The sequence below is a fragment of the Aspergillus lentulus genome, assembly GCF_001445615.1.
Source record: "Aspergillus lentulus DNA, contig: Alt12, strain: IFM 54703, whole genome shotgun sequence".
NCBI lineage: Eukaryota > Fungi > Ascomycota > Eurotiomycetes > Eurotiales > Aspergillaceae > Aspergillus > Aspergillus lentulus.
In genome coordinates, this window is record NW_028322115.1 from 3,046,798 (window position 1) to 3,067,035 (window position 20,238).

Here is a 20,238-nt window from a genome sequence, read left to right on the forward strand (position 1 = left end):
ATGCCACAAGAATGCATCAGAAGCGGGACGCCTCTTGTTTTGCTGCAGGCAATGCGTGAGGGCATTTTGCGACGAATGCTTCTACTGGGACACCACCACCTTCGTCGGAGCCAACCCCGCGTATGAGGCACTGGGGTATTTTTCCAAAAATGCCTTCTACATCGACTGTCTTATCTGCAGGTGCGACGAAAAACGCAAGCATGCATCAGAAACCAAAGGCTACTCGGGAAAGCGAAGAAAGGTGGTAGGAGGGGAAAGTTGACGCAGGGGACTTTCGCTTTCTGGGGAAACGTTGGAAGATTAGCACGTCATACAAACCGTTTATGAGATCATCCAGCCGTCGAATGCGGAATACAGTGTTCAGAACATGGCGTTGATACCCAAAACTACCTTACCTTGAAGGAATGGTGCTTCTGTTTGCTTGCTGCAAGTCATCGTACGAATACCACAGTTACCGTCTTGATCTCTCGAGACCCAAGCTCCACTTTCGTACATTTACTCGACTCGAAACAAATGTATGCTAATGTCCATTAATTAGCCTTCTGCTTGCACGGTGTACTCCGTAGTGGCAACAGTAATCCCAGCAACCAGGATAATTGCAATGAACAAGGTCCAACAACCTACCAAACAACTCTCCGAGCCAGGAGTTAACTCTCCGGGTCTTCTGGTCATACGCCGAACAACAGGCTGTACTTTGCCACATGAAGTTTCTTTCCTTCCAGAAATGGGTTGATGCAGGACTAGCCGTCGAGGCTACGAAGGCCACTAGTACCTTAGACTGGCAGTAGTGCGGGAACACCGGAACGCTACATTTAGCGGGTTGGATCCTATTTGTTCCCACTGTGCTGGGATGCAACAGGCGGAATGTTGAGAGAAGAACAGCGGATGAGAACAAATATGTTGCTGGATGAGGGGTAAGTAGTTACCCCCTGCTTTTAATGGCAGTTGAAGGATGCGGAGTAGTGTGGCTTGGTTATGGTATGAGTAGTCCGATGCGTGAATGAATAACCTGACAGTACGCTCTCTCTGTTTAGAGCATTTGGCCATATTTCGTGGCAATGTTGGAGGTCTCCTATAAAGAGCGAATTAATACTTTATGCTCATCGTTCTGACCACTAGCGTTGACTTCACGATATAAAATCAGCCCCAATTATATGAGATTAGCTCTCAACTGTGAAGTCTCTAATAAAGGAATATCTGGAACACTATTCGCAGGCGTAAGTCTCCGATAGCATTAGCAGTCTCCTCGATCATAAATCATGGTCGGACCCCTGGCAATCCCCTGACTTTCCTCTAGAACAGGACAGATGGCAAATACGATCAGCATAATATGGCATGACTCTTTGTCCTTTAAGCCTAACACAATGGCTCTGATTGTACGCTATGGTCTCATGAATCCTCCAAATCCTCCGTGCGCTACCAGAGTATGCGACGGTGGCTCAAGGTACCACACTCCACTGTGGCAAGTAGTGTGTTGAGAGTAATGGCGGACAGGAAATATACAACTGTATGCGTGCAGGACAGCATCCCATGATCGTCATTCCTACAGGCCAATCCTTCGCTCACTGAAGGCTGCACGACGCAGCTGGTCAAGGAGCAGCATACAATGTTGGTCCAAACTATGGGTGGGATATTGTTTTTGCTAATGAAGACGAAGTGCTCTTATGATGCTTGCCTGTAGTTGTATTATTGCTTTCAGGAAAGTGAATATCACAAGGATGCGGACTGTTTCTTCTTTGGTGGGCAAAGTATATATAGCAGAGGGAAAATGCATCAGTTCAAGTTTTATAGATATGAAGAGGGGGGAAAACGCATATTGATGAGAAATGCGTAAAATATACACCTCTCCAGTGCAAAGCAAAATACAATAGGTGAGACCTACCTTAAGGTATCATCATTCACTGCTTGCCTCGCCTGCCCAATACGTGGAATACCATATATGGCTCTGGCTTGTATTCATGGCAAAGCTCTGCCGTACTGAAACAAATAGTAGTACAACTGAGCGGGGCAAGCGGACCGAGCCGCCAGGGTGGGTAAAGTGCAAATACACCCATGGTACAGTAAAAGTCAGAAAATTGCAATTATCAACTCAGTACTACGTGGTTTCAGCAAGCATCCTATCATGTAAATCACGCTCATTTACAGGCAATGACAAAGGATGCAAATATTTATAGTCAGCTTAATCAAGTCAACAATGTTCCTCGTCTCGTCTGAGCCTCTGAATTCAATTGTATGTACGATGCAAGCTTATTCCACTTGTTGAAGCACGCTGTCTATTTTATGGATCTGGGTATTTGCTCATGCATGCTTAAGTACTCTATGGCACTCTAGTAAGAATGACTCGCAAGCCGAAGCCACATCCCCAGTTGGATAGGAGCCCAGTCCACCAGGAGTACCCTATACCTCCTGTAAAACATATCTAGAGTTAGACGTTAAGCGAACCTTGACCCCTTGACGTCGAGCGATAGGGGACAGGATCAACGGCTATAAAAATGAATCAGGTTTGGCCGGAGGCCCGAGCTTGGACACTAGATGGCTGGCTCTGCCAGGCTTGCTGTTGCTTGCTTTAATCCAGGTCTAATCAGTCCAATGTGAAGTATCACATCTTCTAACCTTTAGCGGGACTAGTTCTAACGGGTTTGGAGCTTATCCCAGAACACAGGACATGACGAGTCAGACCAGCCGACTCGCGAGGATTATGCTCATCTATGATCTCAGATCCAGCAGATCTGGGGAGCTCGCATAAGCACATGGGCAAATGCAAATGCCGGCGTTGTGATAGATAACAAAAGGGATCTGACAGATGTAACTACCACTACCGTAGTCGATCCATATTCAGCAGATCATCCAAAAGGGGTCCGATTGCGCTACCTTACGATCGCAGCCTCGGTTCCGACGTCCCCTATTTGAGAGCTCGAAAGTTAGAATGCCCCAAAATGAGGACCAGACTGGCTGCCCGGAAACTCCGTCCATTTCCGTCCTTCAACTAGTTTCTTGGCACGTAAATCACTCCCTTAGCGTTGGGACTTGACTCGACTCATGGCGAATTGATTCAATAACAGGATTTTGGTGATAGACAATGCTATTGATGAGGAACACGTCGGTCTTATGGCAGGTCAATTGGTTGGAAAATTGCAGTCCTGGTTACGTATGTACAATTTTGGAATGAACTTGATGGTTCAGACCCTAAGGTAGTACGTAGGACTACATTTCCAAGATGCATCCATACGAAGTATCAAGACGGATTTCCTAGATTCCGGTTGGCAAGAAAAATAAAAATCCAATAAGAATTATTCTCCGGCCCCGACAAACTCCCGGAATCCGTCATTCCATCACCCTAAACCACGGAACTCAATGGACGCCTCAACGGAGGAACTAACTCAAAGAAGGCTGGGGCGGTAGCAGTCACGGCCTGAATTTGCCTAAATCAAAGTAGTGGATTCTCGTCTTCCAGCCACAACCAATAACCCCTGTGAGATCTGGCCAGCGATTGCATGACATGGCCCAGTGCTGCATTTTCTGGTTTTGACATGGGACACTACCCTACCGTGTAAACTCTGTTATAGTGCTTTCGTACGCAAAGTTTGGTGTTAAATACGTATTAATATTAGATATTGCGTTGGTTTCAGGCGAGATAGATTAGTTGGAAGAGGGAGATTCAGGGGATAAAGGAGGATACTGTCGGAAGTACGCCCTACCCCTCCTACATACACCTATTCAAGCCGACTGCGCGCTTTCAAAGTTCAATATGTAAAAGGTATCATAGAACCCACACTCTGACCGTTATTTCACTTCCAGCTACAGACTCAAGTGGGCCTTTGGAAGTCGGAAAATCCTTTTGGCTATTCGGAATCAAGATCCATCGTTCCGTCGGGTCCCATAGCACTTAACCAGCGTACTAGGACCGGCGGTTAGGCCACCGATTTCGACGAATCATAACTCAATTTGCTGTTCTATGCTAGTGGGATTAACAATAGTATGGATAATATCCACAGTCGGCACAGATCAATCCATGACAGGCGATTTTTCTGTTCAAAGCCTGGCGAGTAGTCAATAACGCGGGCTGGCCCGAGGCTCTCCTAACGATGACAGCGGATAGCAACCCTGAAACTCTATCATTCCTTCGAGCGACAATCCATCCCAATAAGGACTGGATGACGTATGGTGTCTGTTGGTCAGTAACTTGTCATTAATTACTAGAGTTCTATCGTCGTTAATATTGTCTCTATGGTGGGTGAGCATAAACATGCCCATAACTACACTTCGATATCCAGGGTTAAGTCGAAGGTGGTAATGCAAGGAACGTGTTCTGTCTTCAATAATAGTCAAGAATTGTAGATTGATTCAACAGTAGCTAGTATGAGGGAAATATCCCTTTAGTGCCCCGATTCGTCAGAGGAGATATGTTGTGATGTGATAAGAAAGGAATACACGAAAGTCCATATGGCAGTCGCTGATAGATAAATCGGAAAATGCAAAGCGATTGTCGCTACTTGGTAGCGCTCATGTTTGCTAGTCGTTCCTCCACCCGCCTTAAGATCTCCGGGTCTGGTTCCGGTTTATTCTTTTTCGGCCTGATCAATTGTCAGAGTCAATCTTAAGAAATCAGACTTTCTTGAACATACGGGTCTCGTATAGTCTCCGGTCCCTTCTCCTGGCCGCAATTCGAGCAGGTCGTCTCCCGAGACCGATACTGCGTAGAACATTTGTGACAAGTGTAGCGCACCCTCTGTCGTGGTTTCTTCCAGGTTCGTGCCGGCGGTTCTGACGGAGGTTCTGCGTCTCCAGGATAGCCATCCGGATATTTATGCGGTTTGGGCCTATACTTTATCAGCTGATTGTCAAGGAGAAGTTCTTGAACTGGGTTCGCATACGGTTCTCGAGGACATTTCTTGCAACGTATGTGTCTGCAAGTAGGGCATTCCGTCACGTCTTTGTTAGGAAACATAGTATTACACCGATGACAAGTGCGCCGGACTCTCTGCCGAATCGGCTTGAGGACGAGGTCTTGGCCACCAGTGCGAGAAGGAATGGTGAGTTGTAATTCCTTGCTCTTGTGTCGAGGTGGCCCATGTCCTTGGGCTGCGCGGATAGTCTCGAGAGCATTTTGCGCCTGATCATTGGGTTTGCTGGAGGTGTGGCGCGGACACTTGGTGCACCGAATATGCTGGCAATTGACACACACCTTGTCGGGCCCAAAGGTAGTTTCGCATCGATGACAAGTGCGGCGAACTCTCATACGAATCGGCTTGGCAACGCGCTGGACAGTCATGTCGCTCGGCGTTTTCCACTCTCCAGACTCAATCGTCAGTCCATACTTGGCGAAAAGGGCGCGAGCCTTCTCTTCTTGGATGGCGCTCCAGTGCGTTACCACGGTCGGCTGAGTAGTTGGTTTGGCGGCGGGCTTTTGCGCTGGGGCGGGGGTAGGCCTGGGACTGCAACTTGGTTAATATATAGTGGTATAGAATCATCTCAAATATGTCTGGAGAAGACGGAACGGACAAAAAAGAGTATCTAGCTAATGTTGAGAATGTGTAGGGGAAAAAAAAAAAGTAACTTACGAGGCAACTTGGCTCGGTTCTGGTCGTTCAGTAATCTCCTGCATACTTGATATCGAACTCCTTGCAGTTGGGCTCCTTTTCAAGATCGTTTTCATGCGCTTCAAATACTTGCTGAAACCTTCCTGCCTATCCTCACCAGGTTGGCTAGGGCCGTTTGAACTGGACATCTTTGCTGTATCCGATTATGAAATCTCCACGCTGAATCTGTAGTTGATTGATCCGTGGCGTTGGGACTGATAGAAGTCTAGCGTCGGCCTCCTCAAATATAGCATTAATTTCCTCCGTTGAACCCGTTCTCATAACATTTCAAGCGCAAAAAAACGGCGATGTATGGCGACCAAATATTAGTTGACTAGGACGCGTGAGATCGAAATGGGGGGCGAATTCGAGAGAAGTGGTGAAGCACAGGTATGGCAGGTCTCACGAGGTGTACCGAATCCAAAGGCCTGGGAGACCCGACGAGACGGTGTGGGTGGAAATGGACGCAGGGACTGCACGAACAATGGGTAAAAATAATACGTGAGACGGGCAGGGAAGGCAACTCTGGGCGGACTGTATTCTGGGTGATTGGCTGAGCAGCGGTCAGTGCACTCAGACACAACTGCAACAGAAGTCAGTTTGACGATCGGTCGGGTCGAATAAGGCGGTAGTCTTGATGACCTGTCAACTGTCTAGTTCTCAGATTGCATTGGTTTTATCGTCGTGAGGAACAATGCGAAGTATGGGTGTGGTGGTTTGTATATGCGACATTGACAGAGAGCGGCCCAGGGAAACTGGGAAGGAAAGAGCAATACTAATAATAAGTAGGGCAAATGGGTCTTAAAATAAAATAAAAGAGAAAAATCAAGCCGAGATAAAATTAATACTTGACAGCGAACGGGAGAATGAAGATAATAATCATTCACCTACCCATTTTGGCACTTAGCATAGGAACAAACTTTCTGGGGGAACCGAACGAGCGAGAGGGGTGGATATTGGTGGACACCTTACTCTTCTGTATTTTTACGACTTAATGCAACAACCTATGTACTCCGTACCCTTGTACTCTACAGTACACATTAGGATAGCGCTGTATGGCAAAAGGATCCACGTAGGCAAGCATTGTACTCATTTTATCAGAAACAACATATTATAAATACAGACTTAATACATCCGCGAGAATGTTTTATAGATTCAATAACTACTTGAACCAAAGGACAAATCGTGGACTTTATGGGAACGATATTGGGAAGTTACCATGGTTTGCTGCCGTCTAGCCGAGACGCTAAATATTATTTGTTATCTTTATCCTGGGCAGTTGGCACTCTCAACAATCCCGAGTAATTGAATGATACGCAATTGACCATACCGAAATAAGCCACAATTAATGACGATTAGGCACCGGGTTGAGGCCTCGTCCGAAGTGGAGCTTGGATGAATTAGGCACTGTTCCCGCTCTGGAACTTTGCTGGAACCCACAGGCGTCTCGCCCCGATGTATCTTGGAGTCATTCTAGTCCGTATGGAGTGTCTCCGGCTGCAGTACAATTCCGCGTGCAAATCCGTCCCTTGTGGCTGTCAAATGGCCGTGTGGTATGACAGATTCTGGTCTTCATTCCACCGATTCCTTTCACAATTCATTCCGGTACAACATACTCCGCATCGTGGCGAGATATGGATTTTAGCAGAACCGTTGTCCCGGGTCACCTTACGTACCTCTTTACAAGGTATCCGTAAGCGAGCTACGACCAGGGTTCATAAGTACGCCTGCAGTAGCCACTGTATTGTCAGTGTTTGGCGCGATTCTATGCAGTCTGCTGTCTACAGCAAAAGCCATCAAAAACAAAATGTGCTTGGCAGTTCGACAACTATGTTTAAAGTAGAATCTTGACTAATACCTTACTCATTGAGGGACCTCGGATTATGATTCCCTTTGATAAAACAAGAAAGATTTGGCATGAGCTAAAGTAGTTCAGCTCGGACGATTTACCTAGGTGGTAAATCATTGAAACCATACAAAGTTACATGCTCCGTAAGGTATCTATGAAGAAATTCCAGTAGTACAAGCGCGCCAACCCTGAATAATGAACAAGACGATTGTTCTCCCCTAATGAAAACTATGAATGGCAACAATCGCACATTGATCAGTCTGCAGATCCCAAGAGCCCCTTGCTAGTATTCCAACTGGATACAAGATTCATGACAATGCCTGTATAATTCTGCATATATCATTGATGTCATACATTTACCTAGTACGAACAAAGGCACATGTTTGGTAAAGACCAGCATAGAGCCATCGCGTATATGCCAGCAGCACTGCCTAGACTCTACTGCAGCAATCTCATATGGGCTGCACTAACCCCTCAAACGCAAGCTGCTGTAATTGGCGACGCAATAGTCCGAGGGAGCGCCAGAAACGCGACCAGCTGGTTATGGACCGCCAATTGATGCAATGACTGAGATGATAAATGGACATGCATGAAATCTCCAACGGCTTCCAACATGCGCCGGGCTGCAGATTCACGCTTTAGGAATCCTGGTGGTGGCCCCTAGACCACATGGGGGGTGTTTTGGATGCTCCTAATGCTCCTCATGGCAGGGGTGGCGCGATTGTCAATCTGCAGATTGGTGGATTGACTCAGGGTGATTTCTACCTATGGGGTGGGAAGTGACGTTGTTCGTTCTGCTCGGCTTGTTTGCATGATTCTGGATGATCGTGATGATGATGTGTCCTCACTAATGAACATTGCTACGGCCTGATCTATAGTGGATCAGTTGCTATTTCGACCACTTCTGTCCAACATGTGACTTGCAGAGGTAGTATACCTAGATAAGTTACTTCAATTCCCATCTTTATGCCATACCAACGTACCGGTAATTATATGTACCATATACCACCCAATATCACTAATTAAAATGGTGGAGTACTGGACTTACCAGAGTAAGACACGGTGGTCAGTGCCTCTGAAACCCACCGACCCACCCACTTGGTGCCTTTAGAGCTGCAACCACTATACACGGAGATGCCAGTGTCACTACAGAGCACTAGCCGCCAGCCACCACTAATAACACTAAATAACTGCTCAAACAACCGGGTCACTGGGATCGGGGACGTGGACCCAATCACACTCCCTTGACTCTGCTTAACTAGACAGCGATAATTGATTCCAGCCAAATAATTGAAACGATTGCCAAAAAGGCCGCGGTGGCTGCCAGTACCAGCAGGCCCAGCAGTAATGCAGTGGCACAGCACCCTAAGTGCACAACAAATCCAAATCATCCAATAATACGGTAATAAACCTTATCTCCCCTGTCGGTTTACTCCGATTTATCTGGCCGAGAATTCTCCAGTGCGGAATTTACCGTAATTGCGCAGTAAGACAGGATCTGTCTGTATCAAAGTTTTACCGGTTGTTTCGAATATAACCACGATCGATGAAGCATCTATACAGATGCTTTGTTATTGATGGGCGCGATCTGCGATCCTACGGGACTGATGATAGATTCCAGTGCTCTTGGCACGTCTCTAATGACTTCTGTGAGTTGCTCCGTGACAATAAGGTATAGTATCCATGTCACATGCTTCTACCCACAGTCGCCGTAAAAGAACTGGAAACACATGCAATATGAGTTAAATGAGCTGCACAATAACAATTGTAAGCAATACAATGGAAGTCGTTGATTCGACGGTATCTGGAGAAAGGATATATGTAGCCGCTGCGTGGGTAAGGGTGTATCGCCGGTATCTCGGTCCAGCCTCGCAGATTTGCAGGATCCTGGTCGACAGGGATAATCCCTCCGCAGAAATCCAACTCAATCGGCCATCCTAGAATGCAATACTAACACGTATAGGGAAAGGAGCAGTCCCGGTACGATCATTACGTCGCATCCGTCTTCCCAGGACGCAGTCGAATATCACAGAGACTATAGTATCTTGCCATACGAGCCGTTCTACAGCTCGATTAGTCCGAACCCTGAAGCTTCGATTCGATGGAAAGTATATCGTCCTCATCCTGAACTTCAATCACGCGATTGACTTCTGCTGTATTGCGCATAAACTCCACAGCGCCGGCATATGTCATTCGCATGGATGGGTTGCAATTTTCGGGAAGGTAGTAGAGAAGGACGTAAGGGACCGTCAGGCGACCGGAACCCTGGTGAGACGAGCAAAAGTTAGTTTGAGCACACGAACATTCCTTGAACAAACGTGAGGGGGGGTGCCTTGGAGCCTCCACCATGGATGCCACCTACCAGGGTCAGGGGATAACTCAGAAGAATGAAGCGTGGGGAAGATTCAGGGAGCTCGTCGGCCAGATCCTCCATTTTCGTGTAGACTTCGCCATCTTCGGCTCGGATCTCCTGTGTCTTGGAATCGATGATGTCTGCCAGATCGATCGTCAATTTTTGCCTTTTGTGAAAGTTCGCATCTCAAGAATGGGGTCTTGTGTGCCTTGCGTCGCAAGTAGCGCATGGCTTGTCGTCTAGGGCCAGGAAATGGGTGTCCTACAGATGACCGCCTGCGGATCTTTCGCTCTGGAGGTTCCCAAGCGGAACTTGCGCAGCTTCTCTTTTGTCTCTGGAGAGAAAGAATATAATCGTGATTCAGACTAAGAGAGGCATACCATCATCAGCAGAGCATTCCTTGCAGAAAGGTTAGGATGCGGGGCAGACGGAGACTCACCATGTCACTGGGAGAATGGAACGTAAGACAGTCAAACGATACAAATAAAGCGGGGGAAAATGTGCAAGCGCCTTCTTGATAAGTCTGCACAGGAGGCGGAGAGACTATATAAGGCTGAAAAACTGATGACTGAAAGAAAGATACTCCCGGTTTGCACGCGATAATGAAACAGTGCGGGAGCGCGATGATCGGAGATTCCCCACCCCGCTCCCTCTGAGCCTTCATAAAGTCGTCTTCAATGTCCCGCAGCCTGGACTCTCCTCAACCCGCAAACTCCCCCGCGTTTTCTCTCCTTCTCTATGTTAAACCGTCTCAATCAGCTTTCACGCCATATCTCCCGGCCATTGCTTAGTACCAGCTCTATCTCTCCGATCGCCTCGCGAGCCTCATTCTCCCCCTTATCCAGCAGTCCGTCTTCCATCATGACATCATCCGTGGTGCCCAATCCATCTAAGACCATCCACACGGCGGCATGTCTGATCATTGGTGATGAAGTCCTTGGTGGAAAGGTGAGACCTCCTCATATCTTTCTGTTCTGCGGAGGTCGGAGCACAGAATCAGCAGACAATTCTGCAAAGAAGTCCCATGGGTCGGAGTCATGGAAATAGCTAACAGCTTTCTGATGTCAACAAATCCAGACCATCGACACCAATTCGGCCTTTTTCGCTAAATATTGCTTCTCTCTTGGTATCCAACTCAAGCGGGTGGAAGTCATTGCCGATGATGAGAGCGAGATCATTGAAGCTGTGAGAAGGATGAGCAACAACTACGACTTTGTTGTGACCAGTGGAGGCATTGGGCCAACGTCCGTACACACTCTCACCTCCACGTCCCTAACATCTCCCTCATATTGTATTGCAAGTATTTAAAGCTAACTCTTCACCGCGTGTCCCTCAAAAGCCACGATGACATCACCTACGAATCGATAGCCAAGGCCTTCAACCTGCCACTCAAACTTCACACACTTGCCTTCGAGCGCATGAAGAAACTCTCCAAACCTCACCCCATGCAGCCTCGCTTCGACTGGGACACCCCGTCGCCCGCCCTCACAGCAAAGCTCCGGATGGTCTACCTCCCGCACGACGAGAAGCTCCCCGCAGAATCACAAGCCCTCTTCGTTGCAGACGACATGTGGGTGCCCATCGCCGTCGTCAACGGTAACGTGCATATCCTCCCCGGCGTGCCTCGTTTGTTCGAGCGCCTCCTTGAGCACCTCAAGCCCATTCTGCTCCCACGGTTAGCCAACCCGGAGGGCAAAGGTATCTACCGCTACCTCTTCAGTACCCCGCTCCCGGAGAGTGCCGTCGCACCGTACCTGACGGACCTTGCGGCACGGGCCAGCGTGCACGGCGTCAAAGTCGGCAGCTACCCTCGTTGGGGCAACAAGCGCAACACCGTCACTCTAGTCGGAACCGACAAGGCTTTCATGGACTCGGTGATTGCGGAGGTCGAGGAGAACGTCCAGGGCAAGAAGGTGTCTCGGGAGGATGAGCTGGACCCTCCGTCTGAGTCGGAGTAGAGGCACTACAGGCTACGTTCATAGGATGATATTTGCATGTACAATCTTCGGCTGATAGATAAATTCTGCATATGTAGCAAATAACATTGGACTGGTTCCTAGAAAGGAGAAAAGTGATTTACCTTGGTGGTAACAGTATAATGAATAGATGTCAAACCATAGATCCGTCTCACTTTGCTAAAGTCACCTAAGCCTATACGTCCGCGAAAAATATCTCCAGACATTGGCCCAATGACTTGTAGGCATAGCAATTGCTTCTATATTAGCGGAATATCATACCGTCACCTAGTGCAATTGCAGCAGTTCGGATGAATGGACATTCAATCAACATCTAACTCTCAACATTCCGGACTAAAAACATCTGCATTGCCCTTGGTATGGTACTTGACAGCCACTTTGCGATCACACCTCGAGCAACAATGCGTAAAATTACGCACGCCACCCCACTGAGGTCCAGCACCAACTAGTACGGAGACGGCACTCATTGCCGTGGACGCAACTCTGCTTGTCGATTAGTTCAGTTCAGATAGATAGGGTCGAAAATGAGAAAAAGATTGACACGACATACGCAGCGCCCACGTTATTCTTCGTCTCGACCCTGGACAAAGCGCGCTCATGGCAGAAGGGACAGTCAATCCACTCCGGGTTCTTCGCCAAATATTTTGAGCTGCTTGGGGTTGTTGATGTCGCTTGGGCGTCTTTGCTCTTTGAGGATAGACTCGGCTTGGTTTGGCAGGGTTGTGGATGTGTTAGTAGCAAGCGGGACTGTCGTTGAATGCTCACTCGTGTAGAGTCTCGCCTGAGATTGTACGATTGAGTGTCAGTGTCGCGTTTGTCGTTGCACGTGTCGAAGCTATGTGTAGTAGACATGATGGTGTCCCAGATAGTAGAGTTGACTCATATATTCTCGGAGTGATGATTGTCTTGGATGTTAGGCGTCCAGGCAAAATAAAATAGATATCAAGCTTTGCATATGTTGCAGCCTGGGGTTCTTTGTCTAATGGCTACGTGTACTGCGCCTCTTCGTTCAGGCCCTTGATAGTCTACTGGAGGTCTTAGGCAGGACCTATAGATGACAAGAAAATAAGCGCATTTGGGCATACTCGAGGAGCCAAACGAGCAGAGAAACCTGACACATGTTGAAAATTTGCCGATGAACCATTTGTGGGTAAATAGTAGCAGGCAGCATCCGTCCCGCGTGTCTGGGGAATGAACTGTAGCCAATCTTGGGCTTGTACGCCTTGTCAAAATAGTAGATGACCCAAGCCTTGAAAGGTCGCGGAAATCGCTCCATGTAATCTCAGAGTCATGCTTGTACCATTAGTGCATGCCTGCTGGAAGCCTGAACTTCCATCTATAGTATCTGGTCTCAATCATGGACCATGCATCTGCTCGAGCCGCAAGCAACTTCATCCCACCGGAGCAATATGCAACCAATTCTAGCTGGTCAAGGGACGCATATTAGGAGAAGGAAGTACGGATATGGCAGCCTCTGAGAGTAGGTGTGCAGAAAAGCATTGTCCAGTCAATGATGCTTGTTTCGTTGGTCAACCAAAGTCAAGCCAACATTGCTTAGCTCAATGGAGCTTGGCTCCTCGGTCAAGATCACTGCAGTAGTGACTGGTCGATCTAGGGGAGAAGTTGACCAGGACCTAGCCAGCCGCAGATTTGTATGATGGTAACTAATCGCAGGTGTCACTGTCAGTCATGAACCGTTTAGGACATTGCGAGAGCCTCCAGCTCTTTGAGGCAGTAGAGAGACCTGCACGAGGTGCTTTTCTATGGCTAGCCAATCAGCTCCACAGCACTCAAAATCTGAATTCTTTTTCGCTTCCGCCTTTACCTCGATTTTCAATGCAGATCCAACTGACCCATGTCTTACGTTGCATAGAGCTCTGGTCGCTGCTCCACGATTCACTCCAAATACACCCCTGCATGATGCTCAAAGCGCAATCATGAAAGCGCAGGAAATCCCATCTCTGAGGACCAGGTCGCTCCTTTGGCCCAATGCTCCAGGACATTAGAAAAAGCGAAGCCAGTTCTCTGCCTCTGACGGTCTTGCAAAACCTATAAATTGGGACGACATGTCCAACCCGAATGCCCCTGTCCTGCACTCATCCAACAGCTTTCCCCTTCAAAACATTCGCAATCACAAGATGAAGTGCTCAAGCCTTCTTATTGACGCGGCTTCAATGGTCTCTCTGTCCCAGGTATGAGAGTCAAGGCATACAAAAGACGTCCAAGGCTGCTGACATTGCTGCGCAGGCGCTCTTATGGTCCGCGATTCTCCAATCGAAGGATACGCCATCGTCCCGATGGAATGGACAGGGAAGCCTCATCCGGACAAGCCAGAGGTCACCTTCAAGGGGGCCCTCCAGGTAGCTTCACAGCCATACTCGTCGACTGACAACCTCCAGGAAGTGATGACTCAAATCCGCGATGTCAACCCCGAGTTCGTCGCCAGTCCCGGCCAAAAGAATAGCGGCCTCAGTGCCCGCAACATCGAGGAAAGAAACAAGGTCAGTCACCCTATCTCCTCTCCCCTTAATGGCCGGCAAATCGAGGAGGCGACTGGAAAGTAGGTCACCCTGACTGAAGCAAATGGATGCCAGTTTTTCACATCAGTAACGTGTTTATAATCATGGCTGGTTCTCTGTCAGCTTTTCCCACTTTGACCAGTATTAAGCAATAAATCTGAGGACCCCATATTTTTCTCTAAGGACGACAGCCATTGCCATAACATGGTTGTATGATGCCGATATGCTATGCGCAGTAAAGAATCTCTTGGCTGTTATTAGATTCAAATTGTGATCTGCTCTGTCTTCGAGCGCATGGCTGACGGGCTTCTGTGGCGCAATGTATGGACATGTACATATAGTATTGCGCAGTTAACTTAAATATAATAATTTGGATGAAGGGAATGCGATTAATATTAATATAAACGCCTAGATGGGGAGTTTGTCGATTTCTGCACTGCCCTGCAGGAGCACGAGCTGAATGCTACGGAGAGGCTATGACTGAATAAGCTGGAGGTTAAAGTGAGGGCGGAGACGGGTATACAAGACGTCATATCAGATGACCACACTCTTGGAGAACGGTAAATCTAACCAAAAACGGAAAATCACCGTTCCTCACTTTACAATTCCGCTCTAGGCACAATGTCGATCCTACATTGATGTTCTATGGCATTTAAAAGGAGAACTCCTCAAGAATCCATACCTGGATCTGACCTTGTCTTTCCGATGAACCAAATTCTCTTCTAAAAGTCCCATCGATTTTTCTAAAGCGAGAAAAGGAAAGTAGTGACAAGGATATATGCAGGAAATATGGATAGAAAACACGCCGTCAAGGGGAAATAAGAGAGAGGAGCATCCATGTAGAATCGCAGAGGCTGAAAAGCAAAAAGGAAAGGTGAAAGGCGTAGTCCTCCTGAAGAAGCGTTTGGGAAAGGGCCATGTTCGCTGCCTATGGTTGAAATATTAGAATGGACTTGGGCGCCAGGGGACGCCGGGGGAAATTGAGGACGGACCCGATGGGAAAGGAATGGACACGGAAGAGACAGCGACGTCCTGATGGTCACATAAGAAACAAGAACAAAAGAGAAGGCGATGCTGCGCGAGTGAGAACCAAGATGTGAACCATGACAATAGCATGTACCTATATAAATGCACAATCTATTGACAGGCTCATCCCTCATTGTGCCAAGGGAACGGGTATTCATCAAGAGAACAATCTTTCCAAAAAAAAAAAAAAAAAAAGACTAAACAGAGAAACAAAGGGGGAATCGAACGGTCATGGAGACGATGACAACCTCATGCTGAGAGCAGACATCACCTGATAGCGAGCCTTGTACAGTGCGAAAAGTCACAGATGCAGGTGTATGGCCACACCGCAGTCTCGGCTTTCATCTCCTAAGCCAAGCATAGCTCTCTCTCTCTCTCTCTCTCTTTCTTTCTTATCCTTCATTCAAAGTCGGATTTGGCGACTTCCTTCCTTCATATTGACCTGCGCGCCTGGTAACCATGTAAAGCAACGTCGACCCAATTACATAATGATGCATTTTCCACAGCAGCCAGCGTTGTCGCCGGGCTCGCTCACATCCATCTTGCCTTCAGGGGCACGAGTGCCTGCCGCACCAGAACCGGACGGATATGACGACATCTCCTTGTTGTAACGACGAATTTCGCGCACGAGGTCGTAGAAAGCGTTCTCGACGTTGATGCGGGATTTTGCCGACGTTTCGATGAACTTGCAACCGAACTGCCTGGCCAGAGCCTCGCCCTCTGAATAGCAGGTGGCCTAAATCAGTATATTGCCAAGTTCGAGTGAGAAGAAACTCCGGAGGATCGCCTACCTTGTTGAGAGACGGCTCGTTCCTTCTCCAAATCACACTTGTTACCGACCACGATAATAGGGAAGTAATCCTTGTCTTTCACACGAAGGATTTGTTGTTGGAAAGTCATAATCTCTTCGAAGGACTGCCGAGACGTAATCGAGTAGACCAGGAGGAAGCCTTCGCCAGTTCGCATGTATTGTTCACGCATCGCCGAGTACTCCTCCTGTCCGGCAGTATCCAAGACATCCAACAAAGCGACCTCATCGTCGATGACACACTGCTTGCGGTACGAGTCTATACAATAGGAAAAGAAATGGTAAGCACTCAAGTCGTCAATGACTGCGCCAAAGGAGCCACCTACCTTCAATTGTTGGGTCGTATTCGTCGACGAAGTGACTCTGAATCAGTTGGATTGTTAAGCATGACTTTCCGACACCACCACCGCCGACAACAACTAGCTTGTACTCTCTAAGGAACTGCAATTGGAAAGCTGTCAGTCATTTGTGACACATCTCAATTCTTGGGAACCTGTGGCAATCGAAGGCGTGATACGCAGGGATGGAGGCGCTGCGGTGATGTTGAGAGGGAAAAGGGGCGGCGAGCGACACAAGGGAACAGGATTTTCGAATGATCGGCGTACCTTTGAAGCCATCACGGCGAAGTTTAGGTTGAAGTTACCTGGAAAGGATGGAAGGGGAAAAAGAGAGCAACGATCGAAGCTATCCCAACAGCAGCAGTGTCAGCGGGTCGAAAAAGTAGCAGCACAAGTTTCTTTTGCAAAAAGGGTCAACAGTCGGGACCCAGCTTGTCGGGAGTTCCGCACAGAGCGAAGACGCTGGAGAACAGTCCACAGCAATGGCGGGTCCAGTACTCTAGTAGCGACTAAGCCAAGCTTAAAGACGCCAACTGGGGTTGGGAAAGAGGATGATTTAGGAGGATTAGGGGTTTGTGCAGTCTGCACTCTGCAGCACAGAATCGGGAGGGAATTGGAGATGGCGAACCAGCTTGCGCGCCGGCTTTCCGAACGGTGGTGCTACCTACTAGAGTATCTAGGCAAAGTTTCTCTCTACTCCGTACTCAACAGAGTCGAGATGATGATGATAACTTTCTTGCAAGAAAAAGTGTTCCGTGTGGGCTTAGAAGGAAGACGGGTGGAGATTTGGAGAGTGTGGTTTAAGGGGAGTCAAGATGAGCAGGAAGATGTGGGGATAAGATAGGGGAGGGAGTCCCAGAAAAGAAGGAATCCAGAATTTGTGGTGGAAGGCAAAATTCTTTCCTTGGACTGTCTTGTCAGATTTTCCCCCTAGTCAATTGTAAGAATTAGAAAGGATGTGAAGGAAAGGGCATTAAAAAATTGGGAAAAGCAAGAAATAAAGCAGTCTGCAAGTGTAACTCTGTAGTACCTTTTTTTGAGTTCCCGATCCTGGAGAGGTGTGAGTGAGACTAGGGAGAGGATTGGATGATTGGTGATTGTGGATGGAGGTGTCTACCTAAGTAGCAAATGGGCCATGAATTCAATAATGGATCATCATAACATTACTAGGCGATATTAATATGAACCCAACTATAATAACAATAAATATCGGTAATAAACAATAACAATAACAACTTCTGTTTTTCAAAAGGGGTTGATTAGGTCAAATCTGGGTCATTTGGAGGGATGAGCGTGGTATTAAGTGGACTGGCCGTGTCTGTAACAACGTATGGAGTAAGGTATGTAGTGTCCACAGTATCATCCGATAGATAGCCACCTAACGAGGTAGCAATCAGCTACTACAGCAGTTTGCTGATGTCGCAAACAAGCCACTCCTGGCCGCTTCCCTGTACCATTGTGATGGATAAGAACTCAATCACAATTTCCAACCACAGCATCAAGATGGAGTTGTCAAAAAGACGTTGCAGATGATGAAGTGTTTCATGCCAACGCAAACAGGAGCAATCCAAATCTCGATTTAACCATCAGTACTCCGTACACTTACCGCTACCAAATATCTCCAGCCATCTAAGCTCCATCAAGGAATAATAGATAACCAACGGCGCAGACATTGACTGGATTCTTTCCAATTCAATATGCTTATTAACTAAATGACTAACTACACCATCCTTACTGGCTATCTAGCCTAAGTTCGATGCCTCCTACTTATCTACAAGCTTGGAAAGCAGGTAAGCAAGGAAAGCAATTTTCCCTCGTCATTTACAAACTCGTCTTGTCCTAGAAGTATGGCGTTCACAAGTCCTATAAATGAAGGATCAATAGCCACGCCCATCAATAATGCGATTGTCTAGCTGTTGAATCTGTTTGGCTTTCTCCGGCCCGTGGTCCATGAACTCCCCCTGCCGGGATATCACCAAATAAAGCGAATCAACGACGACCCCGAGATCATTGCATCGGTAGTGTACCGTCGAGCATTAAGGGTTTTGAGCGATATTGGGTTGAGGACGCGAATCTAGAAAACAATTGCAATCGTCACTCAATTGCTTAATTGGTTGCATCTGCTGCTGCAGAAAGCAAGGTGCCTGGCCTAGGGTCTTAGACATGCGAAAAAGTTTCTCTCAGGCCGATTGAAAACCCGCGAATGAGGTCATCGTTCCTGAGCGTTTGGAGGAAACTGTCAAACTCAGCCTTAACCTCAGGCGCAACAGTCTGGTGTGTTTCACCATCTCGTGTCCCTGATGAACACATAACACCGTTCAGTTGTTAAGACCTGTTCGCGGCTAGTCATTTAGTCGCAGGTCCCAAATCAATCTAGATCCAGGGAGCGAACCAGTTAGACCAATAATAGTGATGAGAGACCACCCCGATGTTTTGGGAAGAGTTTTCTCCACGCCTCCACTTCTCTTAGGCCCATTGCTAGTTCGCTACGAATATATTGCTTGGGTCTGTGGTCTGACAGTCCACAGCTGATGTTGGACTGGTGATAAGACGTGGGATCATGAAAAGCCGAGATGGCTTCTATGACTTGAATGACATTTGACGATATGTGATCGGGACACTCATATTCAGTGATTCAAACCACATATGCAGCAATTCGACGCTAAAATGAAGCGATCCACAATTGTAGGCGAATTTCCTCGCTTTCTTCAAGGCCAGCATCACTTCAGTAGTTCGCATACCGTTGCATCATCGCGCGTCCAAACCAATGTCACAAAGTCGATCATTCTGATTTAGGGAATCGGAAGTTTAACAACTTCCGAGTTGACTGGTAACAAGAGTCTACCAGTCACGAAGTCTCCTAGCTGCCCCTTTTTTGCTGCAATGGCCGAGATAAGACAAGTCACATTGAAAGAGAAACGGTAGATGCTGATCTCCAAGGTATACCCCTCCTCTCCAACCGATGGCAAGTGCACAGAGATCATCACCATAGAGCAATTGATCCGTGTACTCCAGGCCCACCTACATCTGTGCGATAATATGCTAACATTTCTTGAGCCAGCTGTCAAATCCGCCTGTACGAACGATGAACTAAGGCAGGTCGAAATGCCTAACATAATGGTTCCCAGTAGGGATTGATCATCAGTTTGAGGTAAAGCGTCTGGAAATTGAATCGCTTGGCAAACACTGTGCGTGGCCTTTCGTTTCAGAGGTTGTGATGATAAGAAAGGAGCTCCACAGTCCAGTCATCACAGGAAACATCATTTTCCTTTACCTCAAACAAATTCTGGTTGTGCCACTCGTCTTAAGGATGCGGAATATATGTGTTGCATGCGATACATTGCCTGATACTTGGATAATAAGATAGCGGTTGCACGTTGCCCTTGAATAACGAGTTTTTCTCCATCCAGCTGGTAGAAAACCAGTCATTGCATCCTCCTATAATGAAAATTGCTTCTGCCCATCTTATACTACAGCAAGGATATGCTTGAAGATAAATAATGACGTTTGGTCGGCACTTTCACCTTCCTTGATTCATACATCTGACTCTCGCTAGTTGTGTTCTGTCAACTGTCACTGGCATTGGAAGACGGCAATCGTATCAATGCATGCACCTAGAAAGCTTTTAGAAGCACCGAAAACTGTCCGATGATCTGGCAAGCTCATCATTCTACAGGGCAGAACGCAAGCAGGAGATGGAAATCAGGGAGATACTTGCAGTAGTTTACTGCGTCACCCAACAAGTACTCCAAGGCGTATAGGAAGCACCAAAGCAATACGCGCCATCTAT

General features: G+C 47.5%; 5 protein-coding genes across 5 annotated transcripts; 2 read left to right on the forward strand and 3 right to left on the reverse strand.

Moving 5' to 3' along the window:
• Positions 1–4,489: 4,489 nt before the first annotated feature.
• On the reverse strand, positions 4,490–5,728 carry ALT_6929 (uncharacterized protein; the record flags this gene model as incomplete). Its single annotated transcript, XM_089600155.1, has 4 exons — positions 4,490–4,574; positions 4,626–4,820; positions 4,959–5,435; positions 5,562–5,728. The coding sequence occupies 4 exons, from the start codon at positions 5,726–5,728 to the stop codon at positions 4,490–4,492; spliced, it is 924 nt and encodes a 307-aa protein (XP_089455617.1).
• Positions 5,729–9,501: 3,773 nt separating this feature from the next.
• ALT_6930 (GMF family protein) lies at positions 9,502–9,862 on the reverse strand (the record flags this gene model as incomplete). The annotated part of the gene is made up of 2 exons (XM_033559525.2): positions 9,502–9,693; positions 9,791–9,862. The coding sequence occupies 2 exons, from the start codon at positions 9,860–9,862 to the stop codon at positions 9,502–9,504; spliced, it is 264 nt and encodes an 87-aa protein (XP_033415416.2).
• A 780-nt stretch (positions 9,863–10,642) lies between these two features.
• Positions 10,643–11,739, forward strand: ALT_6931 (flavin adenine dinucleotide pyrophosphatase; the record flags this gene model as incomplete). Its single annotated transcript, XM_033559524.2, has 3 exons — positions 10,643–10,729; positions 10,859–11,025; positions 11,121–11,739. The coding sequence occupies 3 exons, from the start codon at positions 10,643–10,645 to the stop codon at positions 11,737–11,739; spliced, it is 873 nt and encodes a 290-aa protein (XP_033415415.1).
• Positions 11,740–14,012: 2,273 nt separating this feature from the next.
• ALT_6932 (uncharacterized protein) lies at positions 14,013–14,321 on the forward strand (the record flags this gene model as incomplete). Its single annotated transcript, XM_033559522.1, has 1 exon — positions 14,013–14,321. One exon carries the CDS (start codon positions 14,013–14,015, stop codon positions 14,319–14,321), a length of 309 nt encoding a protein of 102 aa, XP_033415413.1.
• A 1,462-nt stretch (positions 14,322–15,783) lies between these two features.
• ALT_6933 (Ras family protein) lies at positions 15,784–16,727 on the reverse strand (the record flags this gene model as incomplete). The annotated part of the gene is made up of 4 exons (XM_033559521.1): positions 15,784–16,022; positions 16,094–16,369; positions 16,437–16,551; positions 16,716–16,727. 4 exons carry the CDS (start codon positions 16,725–16,727, stop codon positions 15,784–15,786), a joined length of 642 nt encoding a protein of 213 aa, XP_033415412.1.
• Between the last annotated feature and the right edge of the window lie 3,511 nt (positions 16,728–20,238).